This window comes from Corvus hawaiiensis, chromosome 12, assembly GCF_020740725.1.
Source record: "Corvus hawaiiensis isolate bCorHaw1 chromosome 12, bCorHaw1.pri.cur, whole genome shotgun sequence".
Classification (NCBI taxonomy): Eukaryota; Metazoa; Chordata; class Aves; order Passeriformes; family Corvidae; genus Corvus; species Corvus hawaiiensis.
In genome coordinates, this window is record NC_063224.1 from 14,947,501 (window position 1) to 14,972,134 (window position 24,634).

At 43.4% G+C, this 24,634-nt stretch overlaps 1 protein-coding gene across 1 annotated transcript in view; it reads left to right on the forward strand.

Annotated features, from left to right (window-relative positions):
* URI1 (URI1 prefoldin like chaperone) overlaps positions 1 to 9,387 on the forward strand; it is a 41,284-nt gene extending 31,897 nt beyond the window's left edge. Inside the window, exons 7-11 of the mRNA XM_048316448.1 lie at positions 2,697 to 2,877; positions 3,441 to 3,708; positions 4,285 to 4,427; positions 6,054 to 6,312; positions 8,572 to 9,387. Of these exons, the coding sequence (XP_048172405.1) occupies positions 2,697 to 2,877; positions 3,441 to 3,708; positions 4,285 to 4,427; positions 6,054 to 6,312; positions 8,572 to 8,760 (1,040 nt within the window). The 3' untranslated portion in view covers positions 8,761 to 9,387. The remainder of the gene's footprint in view (positions 1 to 2,696; positions 2,878 to 3,440; positions 3,709 to 4,284; positions 4,428 to 6,053; positions 6,313 to 8,571) is intronic.
* The last annotated feature ends 15,247 nt before the right edge of the window (positions 9,388 to 24,634 follow it).

Genomic DNA, 24,634 nt, shown 5'->3' on the forward strand with positions numbered 1-24,634 from the left:
GTGTGAGTTTTACAACAGAAGGAAACGAGAGAAACCCAGGCTCTGCCTGTTAGGGGGAAAGCATGTGATCAGTGTCAGCAGGGCGGGGATGAAGCACGGACAGGGATGAGACATCAAGGGACAACGTGAACTTCTCATCCTGGGGTGTTCCACGACTGGCAGGAAGCCAACACTGCAGCAATCCCCGTGTGCAGCTCCTGCACATGGACTGCAGAAATGCTTCCCAAAGACTGCTGGAGAAGACACTGGGAAGCAAAGGTAGTTGTGCTAAGGAATTGGATAATTTCTGTGCTATCTGAAGTAGTGTTTGATAGGACTCGGACAAAGTTGGAGGCACAAGTAATTTTACAGTCTAAAAATTGCATCGCTTGGACATTTTTAGGAAGAGCAGTAGTTTTTGTGATTTGCAGAGGGCTAAGCTGGGCAGTTAAGTGTTAGGTTTTCCTAGAATAAATCACAGTAATCTTTATGTGCCAAGGCTGACTAAGGGGGTGTCTCTACTGTGGGTAGATGTTGTTGCAAAACAGGAGGAGGAGTAACATCCTAGGAAATGCATCCCACAAGAGCAGTGTTAATGCAGCACCATGCTGTGCATGCCAGGTCAGCATTTGTGCAGCATTTTTTGTATCCTAAACTTCCTTCGTCACTGTTGTCCTCTGAAAGTATCTTAATTTTTGCTGAAAATCTGTTAAGTGAAAATTACCAGTGTTTTCTCTCCGTACCAGTCTGTACTGTGACGGAGAGAGAAGTAGCTCAAAGACCATATTAGTGATTATTTCGAGGTGGGCAGGGCTTCATCAGCCCAGGAATTGGTTTTGTTCATGTGGAAATGGGCTGTATCTCAGAGGAAGGCAAAAACAATTATCCTGAGCATCTCCTTATTTTCTTGCTACCTCTTCATTTTCTGGATTTTACTACTTCACTTTTTTTGGTTAGTAGATGAAGTTAATGGTGGGGCTTTGAGGTAACAGTGAGTGAGCACAGTGGATATTGGAGCAGAAAGTGCTCCAACAGAGTTACCCCCTGTAACCTTTTTGATCTGACCTGGTTTCCTAACTGGCAGAAGCGGTGTTAGAATTAGGAGGGAGAATCACTGGCATGTTGAAGCACTTGCTGGTGTTCAGGAAGCCATGTGCTTACCTCGGTAGTCAAGTCAGTTGTTAATACTGAAGGGTAACAGAAGTTGGGAGGGCACAATTTGGAAATCAAATTGAAATAGATTGTTAACTAATCCTTCCAATTTTATTTATTAATTTTGTAATTATACCAGATGAAATCCTCACAAGTTACTCTGATTGCTTGGCTTACCTCAATTTATATTCAAATCTCAATAAAACACATTTCAGCCTTTTCTTAATGAGATGATGAAAAGTGCTGTCCCGTGGAAGAGTAGGGGACACACATTCCAGCATTACTTGCAGTCACCTGTTTGCTTTTTAATGTTGCTGTTGAATTTGTATTTAACTCAGGATTAAAGTGTAAGCTGACGTATTTGAATAAGGATATCTTTAAGCCATGAGTTCTTAAAATTTAAAAAAAATGGCTGCACAGTTGGTTAATAGAGTTTTAAAACATGAAGGATGCTGAGTAATGAAGCCATTGTATTACTGTTGATTAGAATCACAAAGCAGTTTCATAAAGACCCACAGAGCCGCTGGAGTCCCACTGCATTTGTGGCAGTGGTGGAAGGGGATGGGTCCTCATTCCTGTGAGGAGGTGCAGGAACTGTGCGGGGTGGTAGTGGGCAGAGGGCAGGGAACTTCCTTGGGAGCCTGCCTGGGAGCTGTCAGGAACAGGCAGTGCCCCTGGGAGCTGCTGGTCTTGGGGAGAGGGGGTTAAACATGCAGGCCTGTTCTTCACCGAGACAGATCAGAAGCATTAGGATTTGTTCCCTATGTGCCAGACAGCACTCAAACAGGAGAAGGTATTCCCCATCCTCAATAGATGCACTGTTTTACCAGGGAGCAAGGCTTTTAAATGCCAGCAAGAACTTGTCACTGACTACCATGTGCTCACAAGTGTGTATCTCAGGTCACCTCTGAAACTTTAAATGGGGTTTATTATTTCTTAAAGGCAGGTTTTTGTATGATTTTCAGAGTGGGTCTTTTTCACCAAGTAAGTGATTGATAATGGCTGGATTTTGATCAGATTTTCCAGGTGATTCTGGAGATAGTTTCTAATGGTCTTCATTATAAATTTAAGAAAAAATCCAAAACAATAAGACACTGCTTTTTAAATATAGGTGACTGTTAAAAAATGAACTGAAATACAAACTAGGTTTGTTTTCCCAGTTAATAAAATGTGCTGTTAATGGGACAGTGAGTAAATGTCACATTCACATGTTGGTATCTATCAGATCAAATCAAAATCTACTGTTTGGCACAAGAGGTGAAAAACCCCACATTGTAATAAAACTGTCACAGGATCAGTGGCTCCTGCTTTGTAAATAAACATCTCTGCTTTGCCTCGGTATTTCTTTGACATCCGGAGACTATTATCCTGTGCTGGTGCTCTGGTTCATTGACAGTTTCACTTAAACAGTTAAACAATAATTTGAAATGGAAAATGTTCTGCCCATGTTCCGTAGTTCCTTTGTGGGTTTTTTCCCACCCCTCGAATGTTTTTTGTTGGATTTTTTTTGGTTAGATTTTTTGGTCAGTCGCCTTAGTAATCGTATCTTGCTTTTTGTTACACAGGAAAATACCGAACTGCTCACAGACCTCATTCAAAGCCAAAAGTATCAAATGTTTTTGAGGTAGATTTTCCAGCAAATGGAAGTGATACAAAATCAATGGGCCGATTTCAGTCAGAGGAGGAACTGTGGGCCCGCTTAGAAGAGCTCGAGAGACAAGAAGAGATCCTTGGTGAACTTGGCAGGTACCGTGCTGCTGTGTCACAGGCAGGCCTGGAGTTCAGAGAGCTGTAGGTGTGTGAGGCTGTTGGCACACAGAGGATCTCACCAGCAGGGCAAGTAGCTGACCAGACAGATGGAATTAAAATTATAATAGGTGGAAGAAGGGTGGAACATGAGCAAAGCATGCACTGCAACACCAGAGCTGCTAAAATCTGCCTCTGTGCAACCCCAGCAGTCCACCATTCTGGTGTTTTTTCTTTAAGATGAAGAAGTGAAATTTGTTTCCCACAAGCTATGAAAATCCATAGTTTTCCATGTGGGAGTTATACATTTAATGCTCAATGACATCCTTAGATCTATTCTGATCCTCATGGGTTGTTAGCCATGGTGTCACAGCTTTGGTATTTCCAGTTGATGTGGGAAGGACACAGTCATTGTTACAGGGCACAAAGAAGTTCCACAGTCTGTCCAAAAATATAGTACCTGGGTAAAGAAAGTTATATGCAGGCTAGTTCATGATTTTGTGTTTTGTGTCTCTCAAGAGCATGAATTCCCTCTGTTCACTTAGATATTTTTCATTCCATAGGATGCCTGATACAGTTGAGACAAATGGAGAAGATGAAACCTCTTCTGAAGAGGAGAAGGAAGATAATAGGATAGATGTGAACGGGACATGTAGGGCAGAAGACTGTATTACTCAGGGCGACTTCCATAAAGAACTAGCAAATTCAGACTTGTTTGTGGGCCAAGTTAATGGCTCTACTTACTATCACAGTGATGATGAAGATGACAGAGATGTTGGAGATAACTCTGTTCCAACTATTTTTTTCTCTCACACTGTGGAACCTAAAAGGGTTTGTACTTTATTTAATTTTTATCTTTTGCTCAAGAGATTACATAAAATATATATGCCATACCTAAACCTGAAAATTTTAGATCTGTAGATGCAGTAGAGTGCTAGCTGGAGGTGACATTTGGGTTTTTTTTTTTCAAATGATTAAAACCCACTGTTTAGATCCTGCAGTCCTAAATATGGTATTAAAAAAGAGATCTTCAAATGTCTGCCTTGCTGTTCTGGCTTCTGGCTGTTGTAAAAGGCAGTATCCTGTGTAGGAGTTTTTTTAATGACTTCTTACTTGCCTTTAAACTGACCTTTGAACAGCTCAGCTATTGAGCAGAGCTTGAATAAGCAGACTGTCATATATTATATGCAAAATATGTGCACATTAGTGCAAAGAAATGCCCCAGCCTAGTGCAAGTGGTAGAGAATAAACAGTTCACGCTATGAATGTTACCATTCATACATTTGTTTAACTTACCTATGCTTCCTAGTCCCCATCTGCTTGGGTAAGAGAATGTCAGGAGTCAGTTGATCTTCCTGGCGATTGTTGATTTTATGGTCTAGACCATCATTTGTGTTCAATTTTCAGGTAAGAATAAACACAGGAAAAAATACTACTTTGAAATTCAGTGAAAAGAAGGAAGAGGCCAAGCGTAAAAGGAAGAACAGCAGTGGCAATGGCCATGCAACTCCAGAGCTGCCCAACATCAAAACCCCAGCAGACATTTACCGGTGGGTAAATTATGGCTTTAGCATGGGAGCTTTCCCCTGAGGAGACCTTCTCCTTTCATTTCTGTCCACTGAGAGTGTGAAACCCAGCCTATGGTTTCCTGAAAGAAACAGCTGGAACTGAATTTACTACTTAAAAATGAAAGTTTGTGCCTTCTGCATGGTTTCCGTGCTTTCATATCCATAAAATATTTCTGAGCTTAATGCTTCCTTTTCCAAATAGCAGTCTGTCATTTACCTGCTTTTTCAGAGCTTCTGAAATTGAGGTAAATTTGCCGGTACATACCATCCTCAGGAAGGAATGCAGCAGTTATGTTACGTATTCTGGTTAATTCGCTGCCATTTTTTTTCTCTGTTTTCAGACAGAACTGACCAGAGCTACCACTTGTAATACTCCTGCTTTCCTGGTTATCAGTTTGCTGTGTTCTGTCTCTTCCTTTCTGTCTCTTCAAAACATACTCAGCTCTTTGCTTGCGTAGTTTCTCTTGCATTCCCTCTCCCTGGCCTCAGTGTGACACTTTCTCTGTTCTCCATAAAAAATATTACTCGCCTGTACAACACCCACACACAGAGAGCTTGAAAAACAGTGCTGGGCTTAGGGGATTGTAGAAAACACTAAGCTAAGGTGACAGGAGAGATAAAACAAGTATTTAGGTCTGTAAAGATAAACACAGACACCTATTGGATGGGTTGATGAAGTGCTTGTGAAAATCCCACTGTATGTCTGTATATTTGGGTACCTGAATATGTTAAACATGCCACAAAGTGTGAAAAGTAAAACCACATTCTGTAATTTCAGCTGCTGGGGTTAAAGATGAGCAAAAGATTGTTTCGTGCTGCTCTCCCTGAGCTCTGCAAAGGAACTCCATCTTCTGTAGAAATGTATTTCCATAAGTGCCTGATCAATAAAGCTGCTAGAAACAAATAACACCCTTAAAATTCATCCAGTCATTGGGCTTTTCCTTTATGAGTTTGATAAAATTGGCATGGTCCTCTCATTCTCTTCCACCCACCCTTGACTTTCTCAAGTCATGGAGAGGGAGCACAAGAGCCATCTTTGTCAGTTCACAGTCTGTTAATACTTGAGAAGTGTCTTCCTGTTGATCTAATCTTAAAAGCTGATTTTTAAAATTTTGTTTCTAACTGAAAGCAGATTATGACACTTGTCAGGAAAAAGCTCCATCCTTTCCATGTGCAATGAATGTTTCAAGTATTTGTTTTTGTATTCTACATTTGACAAGGAATTAACTCTAGAAAACATTCCCACATTGTGATCTTCTGATTTCTCTTTACAGAAACAACCCTGGTAATAATTTAGTTTACCTTCTTTCTAAGTTTTTCCTAACTCACACCTTATTGTTTTCTAACATTTTTCGAAGAGCTATACATACTCTGCTGAAAGAAAGTACCAACTTAATGCTTGAATAAAGGGCATAACAGCATTCACTGCAGAATTGATTCTTGTACATTGGTAAATAAAGTGCCTCTGAAGGTACAGTATTGTGATTCTGCAGCAAAAAGTTGGGAAAGCACATCATAATTAATTTGTACAGAAGACAAAGCAAGATCACTGTAAATTTGTCATCTGATCCTGAAATGGTTTATTAAAGCTAACATTTTCCTTTATAGAGTCTTTGTTGATGTTGTGAATGGAGAATATGTCCCTCGTAAATCAATTCTGAAGTCTCGAAGCAGAGAGAACAGTGTTTGTAGCGATACCAGTGAGAACAGTGCTGCTGAGTTTGATGACAGACGAGGAGTTCAGAGGAGTATTAGCTGTGATGAAGCTACTCAGAGTGACAACAGCGAAGGCATTCTGGAGGAAGAGGAGGAGGAAGGGCAGCAGCAGCTACCGAAAAAGCTTCCTCCCTCTTCAGGGACAACCGAGGTACAGTTTTTAATTAATTATTGATTGTTGGCAGGGATAAAAATGAGAAATCTAATGACTGTAGTTGCCTATACCATCAGTTTGATTTCTTTAAAATAATTTTCTAACTCCTACCTAGTTTGCTTCAGAAGGACATACCAGGTGACAGGCTTTTGTCACACACATCCTGGGGGCAGAGGGGAGGAGCTGCTCACGTGGCTTCCCCAGGACTTGATGCTCTTCCATAAAGATCAATAAACCAGTCACTTGCTGGTGTTAGCAAAACCAGTGTCCTGTGTGCTGGATCATCCTGACCATTTCACTGCAGGACATACAGCAGGATTTTAGACAAAAAGAGGAAAATCTGTACTTTGTAATTGATGAAAGGGAAGAAGTGATTCTCTAACCTGTGTTGCACTACTAGACAGCTAATTTCCAGGGGCTGTTTCAAGTTTTAAAACACACAGATAATCAGCTGAATTACTATTTTGACGTGCCAATAGCAGAGAAATTGCCTGGTGGAAGGAAGCATTGCACCCCTACTTATCCTATTCCAGACTAGGCCATTAGTGATCCCAAACAAATCTGTTTACACATTTTCTGGAAAGTTCAGGGCTTCATCATAAAATAAAAACTATACGACATAAGGGAAAGTGTACAGTTGCTTTAGTGACTGGGTGAATACAAGAATTAAATGTAGAAATTCATGACATGGCATACTCATTTTTGTTTTGTAATAACACTAATTTTTTCAAACTAGATAAAACTTGAGTCTTCAGTGGTTCCCACTGCAATGGGCAAGTTCAATGGAAACACTGTTTTTACAAAAATTATTTTTGACAAGAAATTAATTCCTCATGAAAGCTATTGTTTATCACCATTTTTCATACAAACAGCTACAGATGAACCCAGGCAGGATGTGAAGATTCATTCAAGTTAGCACTCTACATTGTATACTTCTGGAATACATTTGCTATATTTTTATAAAACATCTAAGTACACTTTAAATGTTATCCATCAGTCTGTTACCTGAACCTGGCATGATTATTCTCTACAATGTAATGTATTTTCTAAGCAACTGAAGGAGATTGAGCAAAACACTCCAGTCAGATGTGCCTCCCTAAATGCTGTTGTTTTGCTTTTGGTTGTTTTTGTGGGTGTTTGAAATACATTATTTCTGCATGACCATTTGCAACACACTAACTTTTTTTTTATTTCTAATTTTACCACCATCACTTAGTTTGTGTTTTGCTTACCTGTTTTTGAAAATGAGCTTCTTGTTAGATTAACAGAGTTATACCGGCACAGCTTTAGGCACACTTGGGCTATTGGAGCAGAAAACAAAAAAGCACTGCTTTTTTTGCAGGTCCTGCAAGAAGAGAATGGCTGGTTTGTTTTGCTTTGTTTTTTTTGGTAACTGAGTTATGAAATAGCAGAACTAAGCATAGTGACTAAATCTGGTGTGCATTCCTTTGTGCCCGGCATGAGCATCAGACGTTGGATGTGAGCTGCTTCCCCTTGTCCTTGGGCATTCTGTATTTTCTGTTTTCAATACATAGTGGAGTGATTGGTTCTTAATTATGTTTATGAAAAGTAGTTCTGAGCTGCGTGTTTCCCAGTGTTTTCCAAGAATCATGGTCATTCCTTTGCTAAGTTGAAAAGGATTGTCACATAATTGGCTGCATATAAATTATAATTTTTAAACATTAAATGTTTTTGTTAGGCCTTTTACAGAGAGACAGTTGGAAGCGAGTATGCTGTTCTCTTACATATAAATTGCTTTCACCATTTTTTGATCATATTTGGTAGGAAGAACAAACAAAATACATGCTTGAGGGTTTGTATGCAGTGTTTCAGCTTGATGCAGTTAGGAGATATTAAGTCATACAATGACGTATGATGGAAATGCTGACATCAACTTTGCAAAGTCTCTGCATTTCTTATCCAAAACGAAACTGTGTATTACATCAGCTGTTTTATTTCTTGAGCGTGTGTCAGTGAGGAAGCAAATTTTTACATCATTTATGCAGTAGGAATGAGATTAAGTAGTACTTTTAAGACACTGTCTTTCATTCAGTCATCTTTGAACAAGCTTTATTTTGAGGTTAATTACAGTGTGGTTACTTATGCAGGCAACAATCATTGATTTAAGGATATTTCTTTACTTTTGATTAGAAGAAATAACAATTCTAATCAGGCTAATATAGGGTAATGACCTTATGGGCAGAGCTTCACATTTGCATTTTATTAGCTCATTCTGAATATTCTTTTCTGTTGTAGGCATTTTCTGGAACTGTCATAGAAAAGGAGCCTTTGTCTCCCTCCTTAATACCACACCCAGTCCTTGCTCACCCAGTGCTGCCGACCATTCTGGAGCGCAAATCAGAGGAACTTTTGTCCGACGCCCCAGAAGAACCTATCAAGAGGATTTCCAAATTCAAAGCTTCCAGGATGCAGCAGACTCAGTAGGTGCTGCCAAGCCCAAGCACGAGCAGTCTTGCCTGGTTTCACCTCTCTGGAGATGATATAAAGCCTCTCCGTAGCACCCACCCAGTTACCAGGGTGTCCTGTGGTAATTTGGCACCAGTTATCTCCTCAACGTTTACTGGCAGCATTAGGAAAACAAACAGTTCAGTGTTTGAACACTTGAGTATTCATCTTATTTTGTCGGTTTCCCTGTGTGCTGTCAGCACCTTTGTATATGTTTGCCTTATGATAGCAGCACTTGGGTTCTTTTTCAAAAGCTGTTCCTTACATACATTGTTTTTGTGTTTAAACCTAAATACAGGCAGTTTTGTGCCAGCTGTGATGTTCTACATACCATATGGACCATTTTAAGGAAACTTTTCACATTTCAAATAGATTCACCAATTATATTGCATTACTTGCTTTAGCATTTTAAGACACACTTGTATTCACATTGCTGTAGGTTTTGCAGCTAGGTGTCTGCTAAAAGTTTTTTTCCTTCTTTCAAACCTCTCTGATATCTCACTGTACAGGTCTATAAAATGCCAGGTTCATGTACATTGCAGGGAAGTTTCTTTGATGGAAAAGGGTATTTTGTAAAATTAAATTTTCAGTAAAAAAGCTGTGAAATTTGTGTGTTTTTTGTTGCTTTACTACTAATTTGGAAGCACCACAGAGAGGTTTTTATTTTGAACTCGCATTTCTAGCTTGAAGTGTTTACTACCACATGGACATAAAAGCAGTCCATTCTCTTCTGCCATTGTGTTTTAACCTCCTGCTAATGAATGTCCATGGAAATTGAATGCTCTTAAGGAGAGAAGCATAAACTCAGACTCTTGATTGCAAAATCTCCTAGTTCTTTTGTATACTCAGAAAACATTGTAATTGTCTTGGGAATGCCCAGAGGGAGTCAGCACTAAGGAAAAATGTCTTAATGCTTCAGCTTTATTTCAAAATGCAACACTGCAGAACTCAGGGTGCAGTTTGGTGTATCCTTCTCATGACTGAGAGCAGTCCTGGCTTCAGGATTCCCTGCCCAGCAGCTCCTTCCAGTCTTCTTGCCACCCCCTCATTTTGCTGACACAGCTTTTGTTGTGGGGGCTACCCCTTGAGTGATAGTAGGTGACAGAGATGGGGTTTAAAAACAAACTCCTGGGTTTGGTTTTATTTTCTTTTCAATAGTTGTGTGTGGTTTTTTGAACCTAGTGAGTTTCCTAATCTCAGCGTATCTGTATCAGCACAATTGGAGGGGTTGTATGTTGAGCAAGGACAAGGGAAAACGATGGCAGGAGACATGGGGAGCTGGAGTACCTTAAACTGATGGTGCTCTCCAGTTTACACCATTGAGCCACAGCCTAAAAAGTGAGGCAGGAAGACTTGGGAGGGGTAAGGAGAGACTGTGACTTGGTAAATGGGCAGCCTGAGAGCCATCAGCATCTGATTTTCCAAACCTTGGCAAGCAGGGCATCAGCTAATGCTGTTTCCTCACCTTCCTGTGAACTAACTGCGCCTCACACCCGGATCCTTTGCTCTCAGATCACAGCAGATGAGCTCATGGTGTGGCTTTGTGCATTGGAACAGAATCACCAGCTCCCCCTTGTTTCAACACTCTTCTCTCTGTGTTTGAAGGGGAGGTGGAAGCACTGGGACATTTTTTCTAAGGTGACTCTTGAAGTAAGTGGTGGCACTCTGTGCAACTCCTGTTCCCGCTAGCAGTTTGGGAAGCCAGTGTGGTTTCATGGGCAGAAAACGCTGGCCAAGTGTGGCAGCAGGAGGGGCCGGCAGCTGGGGTCGCTGCTGGAGGAGCAGCCCACCTCAGCTGCGGGGCCATGTTTCCCCCTCAGGACAGAGCAAATTGTGTTTGGCTCCAGGAAGAACTGCAGGGAAAGTTGTGCAGCCCTGCTGCGCCTCGCCGGCTGCAAGGGGGCAAGCGCTGCTCCCAGCACATCCTGAGAGTCACGTTGAAAGTGTTAATGATTAACTTGATTCATGCTCAAATGCGGATTTTTTTTTTTTTTAAAGCATATTGCATTAGTACTAAAATAAGCCATCAATGCCAGTCCACCCTCTATTCATGGCTAAATATTTAAAGGAGGTTATTTATAGCTTCTTTAATGAATTCTTGGCTAAACAAAATGAAATTATGTCCTAGAAAAGTAGAAGCTATTTTGTAACCAGAACAGTGCAACTGTAAAATATAGTGCCATGAATATGTATTTTAAATAACAAGGGGTTGAGATCCAAGACTACCAGACATGGGTAATTAGAGGAAAACTGAGAGAAAGAAAGAAAGGGGGAGAGAGAGAGGGAGCGAAACCCCTTTAAAAAGATTTATTTAGATATCTTCTGAAATACTGCCCACTTCTAGTTACTTCAACAAAACCAAATGCCCCTTGTCACCATAGATCAGTTTCAAATCAAAATTAATTCTTTGCTTGTTTTTTCTCTCCTCCCCTTTTTTCACATCCCTGCTCACGGGAAGAAGTAGGATAAATGCACCTTGGGTTTTAATGAATTATGGCCTCGGTTCAGGGAAGCATCCTTACTCAGGAATGCACTTTGGCATGTGCTTATGTCTCAAAGATTTTGTAAAGAAGAATGGATTTAACCACATGCTTAAAACTAAGCACATGAGTGTTTTCCCTAATAGGGAGCCTGAGTGTGTCTGCGCCTCTCTGCAGTATGTTTAATTGTCAGAGGGCTCACAGGCTGGAATGAGCCTTCGTCTTTCCTCTCTTCACTTGGGCTTTAGCAGAGACTCACTTGCAGTGCCTAGAGCAAGAAAGATGGCTGTAGGCGTTTTATAGAATGTTTACAAACACCAAACAACAACAGAAAAAATTAAATCTATCAAAGCAGATAAAAATCTAAGCAGTAAAAAGCAATCATGTGAAGGCCTGTCTCTGTGAGGACCTAAAAATTGCTTTCTGTGCAACACTGGAGCCGAGAAGTGCTGCAGGTGACCTCCAGTGCAAGAGTGATGTAAACATAGGATGGAGCAACAGATCCCCAAACTGGAGGCATGTAGGGCTCCTGGGGGTAAATTAATCTGATATGCCTGGGTTTTTTGCCCCCAGTGCTACCGTTAGGCATTTTATTCACTTAAATAATAATAAGGGTACATTTTAATTCTGAAATTCCTTCGGTGATTTCCTGCTGCTGGAAGGCTCCATGTCTGCCAGGAAGCACTGCTCAGGGCTCTGGACACAGGGCTGGGGAAGGGCTCTCGTTCTTCCCAGTGCTTCCCAAAGGCTTCTTCGCACGTCCTCAGCAGGAATGTGGCCTGGCTGGGCGGGTGGTCACTGCGGTGGCACAGGAATGCACATCTGGAAGGAGCCCCGTCCCTGTGCCAGCGTGCCGTGCCTGCGCGGGCACAGGCGGGCAGTGCCAGGTGGCAGTGCACGGCCACGGGGACAAGGCCATGTGCCCCAGCTGTGCCCCATCGCCCCGCACAGCGCTCTGCACTGATGGCATCAATTCGGCACTGCAAATGACCCGCTGGGGGGAACTGCCTACTCTTTAATCTTCTTAATTGCCCTCAGGTGTGTTGGGCACCTGCTTGTACCCAGAGCAGGGGTTGTGTGGGGAACGCGTCGCCCGTGGCACTGGGGTGGTCCGGCTGGGAGGAGCTGCAGGAAGAAGGAGAGGATGCCGTGTGCTCAGTGCTCTGTGCCGGGAGGAGCGGCCCGTCCCGGGCCGATGGAGCTGGTTCTGAGTGAGGTACCTGATCCATTTTCGTCTCCCGTGTAAGACGAGCTGCGCTTCGCGCTTTCCATTGCTTACTTAGGCCATCTAAAGCAGCAGATTTTTGGATGTTTCACGAATGTCTAAACCAGCTGTTTTGGCTGTTCATTTTGACTAAGTGATTTATGCCGCAAAAAACGAGCAGGGATTAAAAGAAATCAGATGTGTGCGTTTGGAATGCAGCGTTTCTGTGTTACAAATAGCTCCTCTCTAACCCACATTAACCCCACGATACGTGAATTTTGCCAACTCCCGCTGCGTCTTTTAAATCAAGCCCAGCAAATGGTTCCCGGGCGCGCTGCGAGCGTTGCCTTGCGCGGGCCTTGCGCGGGCCTTGCGCGCGGCGGGCGGGCTGCAGGTGCGGGCGGCGGCCGGGAGGGGGCGGCGGCGGGCGCGGCCGCGGAGAGCTGCCAGTCAGCCCCTGATTTATTATTCATTTGTGTTATAGGTGGGGTGTGCAGACAGTTACTGTAATAATTACCCGGACTGGAGCGTTTCCTTGGCAACCGGGGTTTTTTTCTCCATTCATGCTGTTGCGGAGAGTACGCCTGTAAAGCATGACATCGCTGTATTCGGGGGTTTGTTGCCCTCCCGCTGCTCCGGGTTTGAGGTTAGTTACAGCATCACAAGGTGCTCTCGAGCATAAAAAGCTCAGGCTGGGATTAAAGCACACAGGGAACGCTAGCGCCAAGTCTTTCCTTCCGCTGTCTCACTTTTAAGTAACAAGGTTATAAAAATGCAAATGCCATCTTGGGGTTGTTAATAACTAATATTGGGAAGAATTCCTGCAAGTTGTAAAATATTTTTTTTTTTGGTAAACAAAACCAAGCCCAGGTGAGGTGGCTCCTTGTATTTTACACTGGTCTTGTAGAAATAATGTTTGCAAAAAAAGGGACTTGCAGCTTGATCCAGCCTTGCGGTGTTTGGCGTCATAAATCAATGGGAACTGCTCCATGCGGCTAATGATAAGGTGGTATTTGTTGTTTATCCTGCTTTATGGTAATGGTTCGGGAGGAGGAGGGTGCTGTGTCCTTCCTGAAGGAGCAGGAGTAATCCTTGGTGTGGTAACGGAGTAACAGAAACCACATCTATTATCAGAGATCTATAAATGAATCATATTATCCTACATTTTTAGGCTTACTAGAGCGCTCATTTTCAGAAACTTACATCAAGCACTGTGCAAGGATGAAAAGTAGTATTTTTCCATCCCTGATGCACGAGGCAGAGGGAATTCATGATGCAATCTCGCACCGAGATGGGGAATTTTCACCCGTTAAAATTTTGAAGTAAGATGCTAAAACATGATTACATCTGGAAGGATTGTAATCTGCCAGCGGTGTGCTCCTCTCGGAAGGGTGGGCTGCAGATTAATGGGGCGACCCAGTGCTCTGGGATCCTGGCTTGTCCGTGGAGTTATCTCTTGGAAAGGTTAATGATGATACTAAAGTACACCCGAAAAACCAGCCCCCGGTACATCCTTCCTCTCTTCCCAGCTGCCATGTGCTTACAGCCAGCTCAGAAAGATTCCCCAGCTCCTGGCCCACCTGTCCAGGGGTTATACTTGTGGAGATGGATCCCTGTGGGGACTGTGCACCCCCTGCTGCCCTGCTTGGGTGATAAATCCCAGCTTTCAGGACGCACATGGCCATTGGCAGCTGGTGAGGAATGTCTGCCTTGGCTTCTGCTTGGGTTGAAATGGGAGATGAATGTCCCACAGCGCCCAGGTCCAAGTGGCCCCTGGCAGTGACGCTGCGGGTGCCTGCAGCCAGCTGCCGATCCCAAAGGGACTGGGGGCTTGTGGGGGCTCGCAGCAGGGGTTGCCTTTTCTCCTGGAGCAGGAGCAGGGCCAAGCATTGCAGGATGATGCTGTGGGTCCCACCAGTGCCGCTCTGGGGCTCTCTGGGGTCTGGCACGAGCCCCTCTGCAGCCACCCTCTGTGAGCCACAGCATCTGTAACACAGGGCCTTCCCCAGATTGCTCCACCGAACCCCATCCCACCCAGCAATCCCACCCAGCAATCCCCCCTCAGTCCCTGCCAGGGCCGAGCGAGCACCCAGGGGTGCGGGGAGCGATGGGCGCTGTGCTGCCGGAGGTGCCCGGGCGAGCTGGCTGCCATACTTGGGTTGTCATCAATGCAAATCATTTACACTAATTCCTTCAGATTTGGATTTAAGTTTTAAAGAAAGCTTCAAGTTACCTAAAAATAGCTTAGTAATTATTTTAATAACTTGTGTGAGCAGGAACAATACCCACAGTGTCAATTCTGGCTTGCAAAATGTTTTTTTCAACTGTTCTGAGGAAAAAACAGCGAACAGTTCAACAGCTTAAATACAAGCGAGTGGATCTCTGGAGATTAATCTGTCTGGTGTTCCTCAGGTAAAGACTTCTGCACAATTTAACAAAGGAAATAATTTTCCTATTTTTATAATGCATGTCTCTCTGTGGTATAAATTACTAAAACCACGCTGCTTATCCTCAGTAATGTTATAGATGCAGATAATTTACTGTGTATCACGTTATCAGTTCATTAAAGAGATGCAATAAAATCATTATTTACTAAGAAACAGCAACCCTTGCAATATCTTGTCAGAGAAATTGGCTGATGCAAGAGGATCATATTTAAGCCTATATTCACAATAGCCCTTTAAACATTTCATCTGCTTCCCACTTGAGTTGCGGGAGGGAGCCGCTATTCCCGCAGCCCTTCGGCGGCCACAGCAAAGTTGAGCACAGCCCGTCCGGCCCTGCCAGAGCCTGACCCAGCCCATCACCCCCCTCCCCAGGGGCACCCCACGACCCCCAGGCTGGGCCCTGCTGCGCTGCTCCCACCCCTGCCAAAAGGGTGCCAAAATATTAAGGGAGGTTTAGGCATTTCCTACCCCATCCCCCTCTTCTCCTCTGCCTAAAGATTACTCTGCATCCTAGACAAAGGAAATATTTAAACTGTTAAATCTGAACAAAGATACAGTCTGCGTATGACTTCTCTGAAGCCCTATAAAAATTCTTTAAAATTGCCTATTCACTCAAATTTACTGAGTGTAGCAAAAATGTCAAAGGCATAAAGTCAGAGAAGATTGAATAAAATAATGCAGAAAGACAGATTAGTCATGCACAGACCCACACAGCCTTTCACAGCACACAATACCACTTTTTATTACCGCTCTATCTTTACAAAGACTATGTTCAATACATAGAGGATGATACATGGTCAGTCATGTAATCTGCCTTTGATTCCAAGACTCATTTATCTGGGCCCTTTTCACAAAGACATTGATGAGAGATTTCAGTGTTTTCAGTGCATTGTTTTATTTATCATATATAATGGCTGGTGGAAAAAAATAGGAATTATGTCAGAGATCCTGCATAAAGGAGTTGTATAAAAGACTCTGTGACAAAGTTTGGTAAGACACATAGTGGCTTGGCTCAGGCATGCCAGTTTCTCCCTAGCCCTGTCCCCCTCCTCAAGCACTTTGAATATTGACAGCTGTCAAAAGCCCCGAGGAGGGACACTGCCCCCCGCCCCTGCCTGCTCCCGCAGCCCGCATGGGGCTGTCTCAAAATTACCAATTTTTCTGTGCTTTTAAATTTGAGCAATATTTTAATTGCTATTTTTAGCGATCTGGATTTATTATTTATACATTCACCAAAGAAAAGAGTCAGTCACAGTTTTGTATCTTGCAAATTTAATAAAGAACAGCCCTTAAGATAGAATTTCTCAGCCTGCCAGGATTGACAAAAGCCAGCTAATGCAGAAATGTCAACAGCAAACCTCATCAGCAGCCCCACCATGCCTTGCAATCAAGGGAAAGCTATGGCTTTACATAAACAATAATATATAGCTATCTAAATATCTCTGTGTGTGTGTGGAGATGCCACCTGAGCTGTGGGAGGAGGAAGGGATGCAGTGCCTGGGCTTGGTGTCTCTGGGTCTCTGCAGTGTGCACGTTGGGGATTTTCTCGGGGGGAAGGGGGTGAGGGCTGATGCTCATCCCGTGGGATGGGGAGCCAAATCCAGCACTTGGAAGCACTGCAGTAAATTCAGAGTGAGCCCCTTAGAGTTGGTCCAGATTCACACCAAGCAAGTGGGGCTGCTGTGCCCTGTTGGATCAGTGTTTTGTGGATGTGGGGGATTTGTTTTCTCCTGTGTAGGGAGTGATGGAAGGTGGTTGGACCAACCCCTGCCCCCACCCAAAATACAGCCAGGGCTACCCTGAGTGGGCAGTGCTGCCCAAGGGCAGGAGTGAGGTTTTATTAAATACCAGAGCATTGTCTGGTGTGCACTTAAATCACCATCATACTTTCAAAAGGTCTTTCAAAAAGTGTCCCTGTAGCTTCTGGCAAAGGGAGGTTTTCCTTGAAGGCAGTCAGACGTGAACAAAGTCTGGGGAAAGGGCAGGTGAGCCTCGGCAGGTCAGGAGGGTACCATGCAACAGCATCCCTACCTGGTGCTGCAGGGCTGTGACACCCTGGGCAGGGCCTGAAATGAGGGCCTGAATTGGGAGTTAGCTGTAATTCTAGCAGCTTTAGACCCCGAGCGAGGTCTCCCAAGGAGCAGGCAGAATGGCTGAATTTGGAAATTATGTAGCGGCACCGCATATCCAGATGTGAGTTCTTCTATGGGGCTGGCAGAGATAAATCACGGAGGTATCCTTGACAAATATAGTAGCTTCCACTCAGGGCACAGTGTTAACCTGCACTTAAGGCTGAGGCACATGATTTAATAGGGACAGACTTGGCGGCTAAAGAAAAATCTCTCGAAGAGAAAAACGGGATGGCGATGTCAGTGGGGTTGGGGTGACGGTGCCAGCCCCGGGACACGGATGCCCTGAGCGTGCTGTGGGTGTGTCCCCGTGGGCTGGGGCCGGGGTGAGGAGGTGCAGGCTTGGCAGGGTGCTGCCGGTGGCCCCGGGACCCGCGGCGGGGGCTGGAGCCGGGCCGGGACCGCCCCGCCCGTGCTGCGGCTGCCGGCTCGGTCCCTTTAACCGTGCGGAGTGATGGAGAGCCCAAAGCTGCCGCTCGGCGAGGTCCCTGTAATATAGTGCTGTGCAGCTGCAACTTAGATCGTGAGGAAAACAAAATGGGCCGACTGAAATGGAAACTTTTGTTACTTATAATGTTAATGAAACCAGTTTATCAGGCAGCGCAGAGGAAGTGGAATATTTAGTGCCATTTAATGTCTAATCATCAGCATTTCTTTGAATAAATCACATTACATTGTCTAAAACCTGAAAAGACGAAGCTGTAATAATTTTTAATATGTTGTAGTTTCATTAAAGGGACACCCTGTTTGCCATCTAGCCCTGTGTGTCTCAGGGGAGGTTGTACACAATGTGGAAGTGTGTTTGGCAGGTTCTGACATGGCTTTGTGACACTCTGACTTGGCTGTGGTGTGGCCACACTGCAGAGCTGGGGGGCCCCATTTGCTCACAAGTGGCTGGGTGCAGTCTGGGTGCTGCAAAATGAAGTGACCTGAGGTTTTTTGGATCTGTACTCTGGTGGCTTTTGAATATAGCAGAAATACTTCCTTCCTCAAAGCCTAGTTGTGTCCTTCCCATTTTTCCCCACAGCATCCCAGCATCATCCCACTGTGAGCGGGGGGGGAGGGCGGGGGGGGTTGCATGTCCTACCTGTGAGCTGAGGTGCCTGTCCAGATCTTTAATCCACCAGCACAGCCTTGACCCTCTCCAGCAACCAGCCTGGTGCCCTGCTGGGCATTCCAGCTGGTCCCACTGCCCCCAGTTCCCCCAGTCCCTGCTCAGGGCACGGCTGCTCAGAGCCAGAGCAGTGCCAGGCATGAGCACCTGGCAGCACACAAAGGTCCGGTTCTTGCCCACCAGTGTCTTGCTCATAGTAACTTCTATGTGAACTGCAATGAACCTATAAGTCATAATAAAATGAAATGATGACAGTTGTCTTCAAATCCATTGATTAATGGAAATATGGGTAGCTGGACACAGACTATATGGTTATAAATGGTGCTGTCAAAATAAAATAATTATTGTATTAATAAGGAAGCTGTTCAGCATTGGCCCTACTCTACCTCTAAAAATATTTCAGCCCTTGATGTGTTTTGTGTTTCACGATACATCATGTGTTTTCCCAGCGAGCAGCTTGGTGGTGCACGTTTTAATACAATTACTGTTTTGCAATGTGAGCCCTTCGGATCCTGGTACATGCACCACAGCTGCAGATGGATTTTTTTATTGACTTAATACTAGTTCTAACTAGATCCTGAAGATTGACTAAGTTGGTGGAGCACATACCACTTTCAAGCAGGAATGGGAAAAAACTAGCATATCTTATTGTACCTGAAACACTCTATGATATGTACTAAATATTATGACTACTGCGAGCCCTGCAATAATTGATTCACCCACACAGCCATTTAGTCTGTGAGCTGTTCGTTTTACAAATTCTACAATCTTTTAGAAATTCTTTCAGTGAAGAAGATTGCTGCCTGGCCTCAGATTCATTATGGTGATTGAATCCTCTTCAATAGAGAACTGTTTAAAGAGAGCACATCCCTGTGTGTCTCACTCAGAGTGAAGGCACATAGGTTAAAAGCTTGTCTGGGTGGCATAATTCACTGCTGCTGTGCCAAACAATCACATCTTATTGTGACCTTCATAAGATACAAAAAGGCAACAGTATGGAGCTAGTCTTTTTTTTATTTTATTTTTTTTATCCACAGCACAATTTTAGCTACCCAACATCTGAAGCTACCAGAATCCCTAATTAAATAACCAATTAATAATGTAGAATAGAAAGAGCTATTTTTTTCAGACACAAAATCATAATTAATCAGAGTACAAAAAGCTGCCTGTCTTTATATCAGGAAAATATAGACTAGGTATTTAAATATTCTAGCACACCTGAACCTTGGCCATCCGTCATTGTTATGACTTAAAACATCTCAGACTAAATTAGGTTTTGTTTGTATAGAGCAGTGAAAGTCAGATGGCTTGAATGACAAAATTAGAACATGCTCAAATCACTGAAACAAAACTGCATAAAAGGAAAGATGTGCAGGAGGAGTATTGCTCGTGTTAAGCTGAAATCCTTCTTTGTGGGATTTTTTTTCTCATGTCCTCAAATTATTGTTTGTAACAATAGGAAGCAGAGAACAGCTCTAGGAACTCTATCAGTGTTCTTTATATACGTCCCTTTTGGCACATTTCTATATTAAAAGAAATAATATTGTTGTGTATAGCTGAAGCATAACCTCTGTTATTTCTACTTAGTCAAGGAAATGCCATAACAATGGATATTTTTCAAGGAAGAATATCTTTGAAACACAAGACTATAGTCATTTTATATAGCTCACAGAGGTCAGGTTTACCAGGAATATATTTACATCTTTTTTACATTCAGAAGTTGAGGCTTTTTCCCTTTGGAAGTTTGTGGTACATTTTGGTAAAATTAAGCAAGCAGATTTTAATAAATATTCTGTGGGGTTCAATTTTGCACAGTTCATACCTTAACCTCGACTATTCTGCATGGGCAACTAAAAAGTTCTGCTGTTTGTTTTGTGCAGGAATGGAGAGGCAGAGAGGGGAAGCTCCCCAGGCCTGGCAGCCGTGGTGCTGGGGCCCAGGATTGCTCTGGGGACCTCCAGCACCAAAGTCTCTGCTGGGAAAATGGGCACCAGAACACAGAAATCGCTAAATTTGCACCAAATTCTGCAGCTCTTAATTGAGCAACCCTCTTGGTGACCTCGAGGGGAGATCTGCTCAGTGAAGGGCTGCAGTATTTGGTCCCCTGTAATTGTTTCTGAGGTATAATTGATGAGAGGCTATTAATGGCTTCCAAGTTTGATAAGTGTTTAAACTCATGGTTCTTGAATCTGTCTCGTTTTAAGCATATTGTCGGCCTTTAAACGATTTTTTTTAGGAGGAAATAGTTTTACAAATGTTTGATACAAATGCCTATAGATAGAGATATCTGTATCTATAGATATCTGTGTGCACACCTGTGGACTCTATACAGTGGAGAGAAATTAGCAGCTTTCCTTGGGCCAGTGCTGTATAGAGCAGGAAATTCTGTCTGTCTTTTTATAGTTCAACATCTTACCACAAAGGATCTCAGTCCACATAAAATTTGTTATTATCCTAGTAATAAATAATTTTGGTGACAGTTACGGTATAAAACTTTGTGCAGTGTTTTTTTATTGATAAAGCAGCTATGAATCAACATACATGAACACAATAAAAATGTACAAAATATATGTATTATAGTTCAGACTTTGTCAATAGGGCATTACATTGATCCGTTCTCTTTGGTGTTATTTGCAGAGCTGCACTAAGTGTTTCACCAGCCATGCAAACTTTGTTAAATTGCCTTAAAAAATAAATTATAGTGTTGGCTAGGCTTTCTGAAACCCAACTGGGCTTGTGTCCTGTTCTCTGGAGTGTGATTCTGCAGAAGGTTCGTGGAAACAGCACAGAGATCATGTCCCAAGGCTATCTTAGAGATATAGATATAGATATAGATATAGATGATATAGACATAGATATAGACATAGATGGTACAGATATAGACATAAACAGACATAGATATAGATATAAACATAGAGATACAGATATAAACATGGAGATATAACTTGCATGTATAGTTGTGATTGGCAGAGAAGGTGATGAAGGCATGAGATACAGGGCAATCAGAGATGAATGAGACCCCACCAAAGAATGTAATCAGTAATTAATAAAAAAAATGTAACTTTTTTCTGTCCAAGTACATGAAAGGGTATGAGGAAGGTGACCCTTACAGGAGTGGTTTGAGGCCATGTGGGCAGCAATGCAGAGCTGGAGCCACAGCATTGAGGCTGCTGAGCCGATCCGCTGGATGCAAAGCTCAGGACATGGTTTGGAAGAAATGGTAACCAAAGAAATAATTGCAAAAATGGTCTAAAATGCTGCATAACTTTACCAAGCATAGATTATGTCAGAAAAAAAGCTGGTATCTTGCTTTGATAAGATCATTGATTTTCTAGATAAAAGAAATGAAATAGATCTCATCTCTCACAGTAGAGTATTTGATAAAGCGCCACATGGGAAATTATGAAGGCAAGATAAGTACCTGAACAGCAAGACAAGGGAGGGAGATGGGGGTGGTCATGCTGAAAGACAAAGCACAGGTCTAGGCAGAAGTCAACAGATGCCTCTCAGAATTGGCCTCCAACCTGATCTTGAGGACAAGGGAATGTGGTGACAAAACTTGCTCAGTGGGTGAAACTGGGAGGCACCACTAATACATAATAATAATCAGCATAGCACATGGGGAGAACAGGGCACTGCCTAGGAAAGAGTTATTCTGTCCCACCACTGTGGGATGGAAGGGAGGGAAGTCCTGGAACTGAGTTTTTAGTGGTGCAGGGGTGGTAGAGACCATGGCCATTGGCTGGTAGAGATAATGGCAACCTTGAAATTTTGCCTGTGAAAAACTTTGGAGAATATTTTATCCACTGTCATTTCCTGATGTTCTTCAACTCTAATTTTCAGTTTTGTTTTCTCTAATATCTCATTGAATAGTGAGTTGCTCTGATCTTCTCTCAGTGGTGTGCAGAAGCAGCTGATGATAGCGGTGTGGGGTGCTTGAGATAGGAAGTGCTCGAGTGAAATGATGGAGGGAGCCTCATGCCCCTTTCCTGAAGTCTTGACATTTTCTTTACAGTGAAACAAAGAGCTGTCACTCACTCCAGCACAGAGAGAGCAGGAGGAGGAAGCCCAACTGCAGTTAAATAAATACAAATATATATTCATGTGCATTCCCTATGCATGGGTTCCTTGAGGGACCCTGGTGCACAGGCCTCTCCTGGTCCCCGCTGTCCTCCGTGGGATGGTCTCTGCAGCCCATGAAGTTGGCAAGCAGCATGTGAGCAGGCAGGGTGCATCTCCTGCAGGGACATCCGTGGGCCCCCTCATCACCTCTTCCGTGCCCGCTGTGCCCCATCCTTGGCTGGGGCTGCCCCCTGCCCAGCCCCATGAGGGAGCAGCCCGGGTGCTGTGGGTGAGGAAAAGAAATAATTTGGTTTCTGAATTGGGATTGGACATGATTGTAGCCGAGCCACAAAAGCCCTCAGGCCAAACCCCACAGAAATTGGGCAAGCTCCTGAGCAGAGCCCACTGAGAATAGGAGGACATTATATAAATACCAGCTCTCTGCAGTTGTGGTGCCTTGCTCTTATCCTGCAAGTATTTGTGTTAAAAACAGTAAGAACAAGACATCTGAATATTAGGATTCTATGTCAAACTGTCAATACCCACAAGCATGCAGCCTTTCATTAAAATCTGTTTGACATTTTTGTTATGCACAGAGAGCCAAAAAGATGCCAAAAGGATGTGATATTTGTGATCACATCCTCCTGCTAATACAAGACACTGTGAAGACAATTGTATTAAAACATTCTTTGCGAAAGGATGAGCAGTTAAGGCAAAAAAAGTGAAAAGAGTGACTGAAGTTAAAGAGAGTTTGCAGTGTGGGAATTCAGGATGTGCTCTGTGGGTGAAGCAGTGGCAAGTAGCCTTTTTAACTCTTTGTAGCTAATTGAAATGATAAGAAATCTAGTAATTTCAATTTTCCACAGAGGTCTTCCACCCCCAAAATGTGCAAAATTTAATCATTTCTGGAAAATCCTGTAATGATCATGTCATGTGACTCGGGCAGAAGAGATATTATTTTGTCACAACAATGTGAGTAAATTATCTTACTGGCAACTCACTTAAAGGTCATGGAGATCATCTGATGCGTGAGATGGAAATTTCTCATGCCAAAGCAATATTGACAGCTTATCAAGCAGGGAGGAAAGTACAGTGATATAATAGAATGCAAGGTAAGATAACGCTTGCTACTGATGGTAGAAAATATGACATGGCATTTCAATTTTAAGGTTATAGGCAGAATGATATGGTATAGATGCCTGGAGGCATAACGGGGCAACTTCCCTATGGATAGGGTAAACTGGATGCAATATTGTAGCTTAACAGATAAAAATATAACGTATATTAGATATTAAATACAATACCTGAAGAAAGGAATATAAATAGTTGTACCAAAGGAGGGAAGGAGAAAGGACTGCACCTGCCTGGATGGATGGATTCTCTTTGAACAGGCTGCTGGTTCTGGCAGGACTCAAAAGATTGGTGTGGCATGGCTCTCTCTTTTCTCTAACATTTTGGTATTGGTATGTGTCTTAGGCTTTTCTTTAATTTTACTCCCTGACCAGACTCATCTTTCTGTTTTATAGCTGTAATGCAGTGCAGGAAGTGAATGACCAGGAATCTATACAGTACTTGTACATACATATAGCACATGTATATACATAGGCAACAGACATCTGAGCCCTGAACTGGCCACTAAAGGTGTTCCACCTTGTTTTAAATGCTGAGTTATAACACCAGCTGAAAAAAAATTGCAAGAGAAGGGGAATATTCCTTGAGGATCTGCCACAACATGAATGGTCATGACCTTCCTTAATCATGTGTTTGAGTGCCTGTCCTTGCTGCACTGGGCCCAGCATGCTGGGACTGCTGCTCTGCTTGCTTTTGGCACAGTGCAGCACGGTGACACCCAGGCACTGCCTGCCCTGTGACACCACAGGCACTGGGCACAGCCACGAGGAAAGGCATTGTGCTGGAGAGGAGTCTGATAGGGCTGAGAAATCTGTTTCTTGTCTGCTGTAACACGATTGCCTGGGAGGCAGCACCGTACCTGCTGCCCACAGGTCATTGCTCAGGGGGTCCTGCTTTAAACAACACATGGCATCAAAAGTGCTGAGGAGATAAATCAGAGCAGGTCGGGGATCTCTGCATGCATCTGTGTTTCTCTATGCGTTTGTAGTTGGGGCAGATTCAGGGTATTTCAGGACCTGACATTCCTCATCCATGAATGGGCAATGCAGCTCCATTGATGTATTCACTCACTAGGGCTTTTTTCAGCTGTTCTTAAGCCAAATGAAAGGGATACATCATTTATTTTCTTTCCTGCTCTCATCAGTGGCAGAAATTTAATCTATCTCCACCTGCATGAACCCTTCCCTGGGTCTGTGTGTGGCACTCACTGTCAGGGTCCCACAAACACCACACTTTTGGTGTGAAGGATTCAATAGGCTCAGCCCCTGTACCTGCCTGTGGCTGGC